Below are 5,413 nucleotides of genomic sequence, written 5' to 3'. Positions count from 1 at the left end.
GATGTGAAGGGATGGCTTACAGATGTGCGCATATCCACACGGAGGGCCTTCCGGGCAGAGCCGCTCCTTGACTCAAACTTGCTTGGTCTCCTTGAACCCTTTTTCTCCTCCTAGGCCTCAACTTCTGGGCTTCCGTGTCCAGCTAGGCGTTGTCCAGTTTTAGCATGACATCTGCTAAGTCACTTCAGCCAGGAGCCCTCATCCTTTATATCTGATGGGGTTCCTCACCCCCCCGCCCCCACCAGCCCCAGGTGATGTCTGATCACCCTGCCTCCCTTCAGCAAGAATCCTATTAGGTGGGTTTAGCCAGAATCCCCCCAACCCTGATGTTGCCTCTTAGGAATTTCCCATCCTCTGACCCCCACGCTGTGCCTTGGCTACAAATTCCCACTTTTCTTTGTTCTGTTTGGAGTTGAAGCCAACCTATTTCCCTCACCGCAAGACCCCATCATAGCAGTCCCTACACTATCCAGTGGCCCCCTTGAATAATTAGTCTGCCTTGCTGTCCTTTAACAAGTGTCACTGGATAATTTTTTCATCCTTTTCAGATGGGAAGAGAGAGAACTTTGGGCTAATTTCCTTTCAGACGCCGGGGGAAGGGCCACCCCCTCTTCAGCTGCATCCACTCCCACGCCCCGCAGGCCCAGAGCACCCTGGACTGGGAGTTACCAGGCAGCTGTGGGCAGGGCCTGGGGGGAGGTGGAGCCTCCTTTTTCTAGGCCATGTGTCACCTGCGTCCTGCCCTGGGGCCTTGCCCCGGCACTACTCTGCCACTGCAACAGCGAGAAGCTGGGGCCTGCTCCCCTGAGACTTTGGGGTGGATCGCGGCTCTCCTTGAGAGCCCTATGTTCCTGGACCCCCAGAACCCGGAACATGGCAGATGGGGCTCAGGCCAACCCCAAAGAGTTCAGGAAGAAGGGGCTGGTTAGACACCCCTCTGGGTGGAGGGGCCCGAGCCTCAGGGCCTCTTCTCCTTTGAGAAACTCCAGGTACATGTCTGCTTCCGTGGGATGGAGCCCTCCTCGGAGAGCAGCAGGGATGAGGGTGGGGAACTGGCTCCTAGAATCCATTTCTTCAGAAAGGAGAGCTCTGAGTCTCTGCTGGTGGCTGAGATATGTCATTGCATTTTTAGCACTACAAGGGCCTTTGGGATCATCTAGCTAATCCTTATAGGCACTTGAGGCCCAGAGAGACTAAGGGATCTATGGATGATCACACAGCATTTTGGAAGTAGAGCTGCAGCTAGAACCCAGGGACCCAGGTCTCTTGGCTCCTGGAGCAAGAGGCAGCCAGCAGGTTGGGTCACGTGACTCCCTGGCGTGCATTTGGAAGGGGGTTGGTTCTGATCTGTGACAAGGTCCAACTCCATGAGACAAGAGCTCCCTGTCTTGGAAGCTGATTCTTGCTCAGAGTGGGAGGGAAGGAGGCTCCTGGTGCCTCTGGGCTCTGTCATCCTGGGGGCTGTCCCTCCAGGAGGTGCAGGCAAGTGGGAGGTGCTCAGATCTTCCTGGAGGAGCTAATCACGAGGCAAGGGCAGCAGGAAATGGGGCATCAAGAGATGGCCCGTGAGCCATGGCCGCTGAGCCTGCGCATCCGGAGCCTGTGCTCCGCAACGGGAGAGGCCCCGACAGTGAGAGGCCCGCGTACCGCAAAACAAAACAAAACAAAACAAAAAGAGATGGTGTTGACCACACCTGTAAGGAGGCCCAGGAGGGAGCCGCAGGCCAGGAACCGCACGCAGGGGGAAGGGACGGACCCAAGACCAGGGTTTCTTCCTGTCTCAGGTCTTACCTGGGGATGAAGATGTTCATCACCATCGCCATCCTGGCCACAGCTGTGGTGACTGAAGGTGCTGGGAAACTCCTCCTTCTTTCCCGACACCCACAGCCTTTCTGCTGGGACTCACCCACGGGCCACAGGACCTCAGGCCTGCCATTGGGTCTCTGCTTCCTGGCTCTGCCCCTGCCTGGCTTCATCCCCTCTTTGGGGCTCTTTACTCCTCCAGGCACCTGTAAACATACCCGGGCGGTCGGCATTTACTATTTACGAGCCTCAAGGGTGCAGGGCCCACAGCTGAGCAAACATCGTAAAGTGGTGGTGGTGGCTTGGCGTCAGGGCACTTAGGGACACCAGGGTGCTTGTGTACATAGGAAAACGTGTTTGTGTACATGTGTACACCCAGAGCTAGTGAGCTTGTGTGGGGATAGCCGCATGTATCTATGTGTGTGTGAGTGTGTCCGAGCACGTGGTGATGTCTGTGTGTGTTACACACATCAGGATGTTGTGTAAGTGTGTGTTCACAGTGGCGTGTGTGTCTCTAGAGCGTGTATATGAAAGTAGGCTGTACATATCTTTGCACGGCAGGTGTGTAGCAGTGTCTGGGTGTGAGATATACCGGAAGACATGGAGCAGGTCTGGGGGCCTTTTCCCTTCTTCTTTCTGGGGGGCCCCACCCCCCGGACAGCCGAGGCTTCTGACACACAGGCAGGCGTCCTGGTGGCAGTTGCCCTGTGTAGGCGGAAGATGGGCTGAATGTCCCGCTGGCTTTCTGTCCACCTGTTCAGCATTCCCTGAACCCAGCCAAGTTTCAGACAAAGGAAGAAAATATCAGAAACGGAATAAGGTCAAATGTGGCCAGAAGTGAGAAACAGTTGGTTGAATTCAGGCGAAGTGACTTGTTATTTAGAACGTAACCCCTCGAGTTCAGCCCGGCCCAGGGGCCTGGGACAGAGGCTGCAGCCTGAGTGAATGCAGGTTTTGTTCCTTCCGCTCGGAGTGGAATGTGCACGTGGCCACTTTGGGTGCTGTGTGTGTGTGAGAGTGGGAGTGCGTGTGCGTGTGTATGGGCATGGGGGGGTGAGTGTGGGTCTGCTTGTGAGACTGTATGAGTGTGGGAGGTATAGGGGAAGGGCAGGCCTGGCCCAGGGGCCCAACAAATCCTGGGAGGGGGCACCATGGGGAGAGCGAGGGTCTGGTGCTTGCCAGGCCCCGAGCTGGGCGCGGGCCTGCCCGATCTCTGGGGGGCTGGGATTGTTATTCCCATTTTGCAGATGGGAAAACAGAGCCCCAGGGAGCTTTAGTTCTGGGCCTGCCTCTGTCTGACTCCAAAGTCTGTGCTCTTCCCACTGAGGCATGTGGAGGTGGTGAGTCACTTGTCATCACTAGCGATGTTGGACAACCACGTCTCCAGAAACAAGTAATTTCGGCCTTTGGGTTTCCATCCAGTCTCCGTTTCTGAAATTCTTAGCTTCCTCCCTCTCCCAGTACATTTCCTCTTTCAGGCCGTGGAGCTGGATGGGGGATGTGGAGAGAGTTAGGGTTAGGCTGAACTGGGTGCCTAGCCCCGGGCACAGATGGAGAAGCCCGGGGTGGGGGAGGCATCCCAGCTCTGGGGCACACAAACCTGGGTTCAGGTCTGGGCTCTGCCACTTCCAGGCTGAATGACCTGGGCAAAGCTTCACCTTTCTGAACCTCAGTTTGCTCATCCATAAAATGGGATGACAGCGGCCCTCCAGCCTGTGTGGGTGGCGGCCTCACCCAGGTAAGGATCCAAATGCCAGGCTCGATGTTGACTCAGCAGTGAGTCAGCACATCTGGGAGCCCAGGAGGCAGGGAAGCAGGGGAGGGGAGAATATGTCCCTGGGGTGAGCGGCCTGAGGATGCCGGGAAGCTGATTTTGCTGGTGTAGGAAAGGTTGTTGCACTACCTGTGAGACAAGGACAAAGGGGAAGAAATATATACGTGTGTGTGTGTGTGTGTGTGTGTGTGTGTTCATTGAATGATGCACTGGTCCCAGGGCCATGTGGGGACGCTGAGTCCCTGCTGGAAGCAGAGGAGCCAGGCCAAGCCAGAAGGGCCCAGAATCGGGTTCAGAAGAGCATGTGGCATTTGTGAAGCCCCTTAGAGTGTATAAGGCACTGGGCTCTCAATGGCTGGGTCCAAATTCTGCTTCACCTCTTTTCAACCCTGTCTTCTTGGGGAAGTTACTATACGCTCTGGGTCTCAGTCTCCTCATCTGTAAAATGGGGATAATATCAGCACTCTGTAGGGTTGCAGGGAGTACTTGATGAGTTAATGCATGCAAGGGGCATAGGACAGTGCCTAGCAAATACTATTATTATATTCTCAGGGCCACAGGGCTCAGTGTAAGGATGTGTGTAACGCGCCATACCAGCTGCTTTGTAGATTGCACCCTCCTGCTCTGCTCTCCCTCTCCTGCTCCCGCTGTCCCTTCCCCTTTCCCCAGCCATGGGGTGTTGGAAGGACAGCCAGTCAAACAGAAGAGATCACGCACAGGGCAGGGAACTCACAGCACCCCCTGGGTTCTCTCGCAGTCCTGCCCGCGGCCCACAGCAGCCTGCTCAACCTCAGGTCCATGGTGGAAGCCAACACAGGGATGAACGCCATCTTGTCCTTCGTGGGCTATGGCTGCTACTGCGGGAGGTGGTGGGGCATGGCCTGCCGATGGATGAGGTGCACTGGTAGGTCCTGGAGAGTCTGGGCTGCTGGAACCGGGCAGGGACGGTGAAGGTCAGACTGTCTCCATCTCTGAGAGGTGGGAGAGGCCCCTTCCCCCAAGGAGGAGGCTTGTTTGATGAGTTAGTGGCCAGAAGCCTGAACTTTGACCCATGTCCTCCTCAACCGTCTTGGATATTTTTTATTTTCTTTCATTTTTTAAAAAGTGTATAACATTGTGGGGTTTTTTTTTAATTCTATCATTGGCATGTTTATTTTATTTTATTTTTATTTCTTTTGGCCGCGAGGCTTGTGGCATCTCAGTTCCCCAACCAGGGATTGAACCTGGGCCCTCGGCAGTGAAAGTGCAGAGTCCTAACCACTGGACTGCCAGGGAAGTCCCATCTTGGACACTTTCTATCGTCCCTTTCCAAGGTCTTGGGCTTGGAGGCATTTGAACTTCCGTTCTCACCAGAAGGAGCCTTTGACCTGCCTCCAAATACACATGAGAGCAAGTCACACAGCTTATACTTGACAAAGGCAAGGGCTGTGACCACTGGCCCCTTAGACTGGAGGCTCAGGTGGACAGGACTGTGCTTCCTCCATCAGACTGGGAGTTCCTGGAAGCCGTGGCTTATCCTTTGCTCCTGTCTCTCCCCGAAGCAGCCAGCACCAAGTCTGGTATCAGTGGAGGCTTCATAAATGCATGTTGACTAATTGCCTGCCCTCCACTAGAGGGGATGGGACAGCCACACCACATTTGCTTCCTGTCCCCCATCCCCGAGCCCCACTTAACTCTCCAGGCCTTTGTGTCTCCCTGGCCATCGTGCACAGCCAGGTATAGCCCCTGCATCTAGCTGGTCTCTTCCTACTTTGACTTGACCCAGGCCCCTCCCTCCCACCTGACCCCTCCTGCAGCTGCAGCCAGGGCTCCAGGGGGTGGGGGGGGGGGGAAGGC

At 55.6% G+C, this 5,413-nt stretch overlaps 1 protein-coding gene and 1 non-coding gene across 2 annotated transcripts in view; one reads left to right on the top strand and one right to left on the bottom strand.

The window, feature by feature from the left end:
* Nucleotides 1–873: 873 nt before the first annotated feature.
* Nucleotides 874–5,413, top strand: part of PLA2G2F (phospholipase A2 group IIF) — a 7,594-nt gene continuing 3,054 nt past the window's right edge. The window contains 4 exon segments of the mRNA XM_007459313.1: nucleotides 874–989; nucleotides 1,785–1,849; nucleotides 4,335–4,441; nucleotides 4,444–4,481. Coding sequence (XP_007459375.1) covers nucleotides 874–989; nucleotides 1,785–1,849; nucleotides 4,335–4,441; nucleotides 4,444–4,481 — 326 coding nt within the window.
* TRNAE-UUC (transfer RNA glutamic acid (anticodon UUC)) lies at nucleotides 4,780–4,852 on the bottom strand. The gene has a single exon. It is a non-coding gene; the product is annotated as a tRNA-Glu (tRNA).

This window comes from Lipotes vexillifer, unplaced genomic scaffold (assembly GCF_000442215.2).
Source record: "Lipotes vexillifer unplaced genomic scaffold, Lipotes_vexillifer_v1.1 scaffold496, whole genome shotgun sequence".
NCBI lineage: Eukaryota > Metazoa > Chordata > Mammalia > Artiodactyla > Lipotidae > Lipotes > Lipotes vexillifer.
Note: the sequence above shows the minus strand (reverse complement) of the source record. Positions and strands in the feature narration are given on the sequence as shown.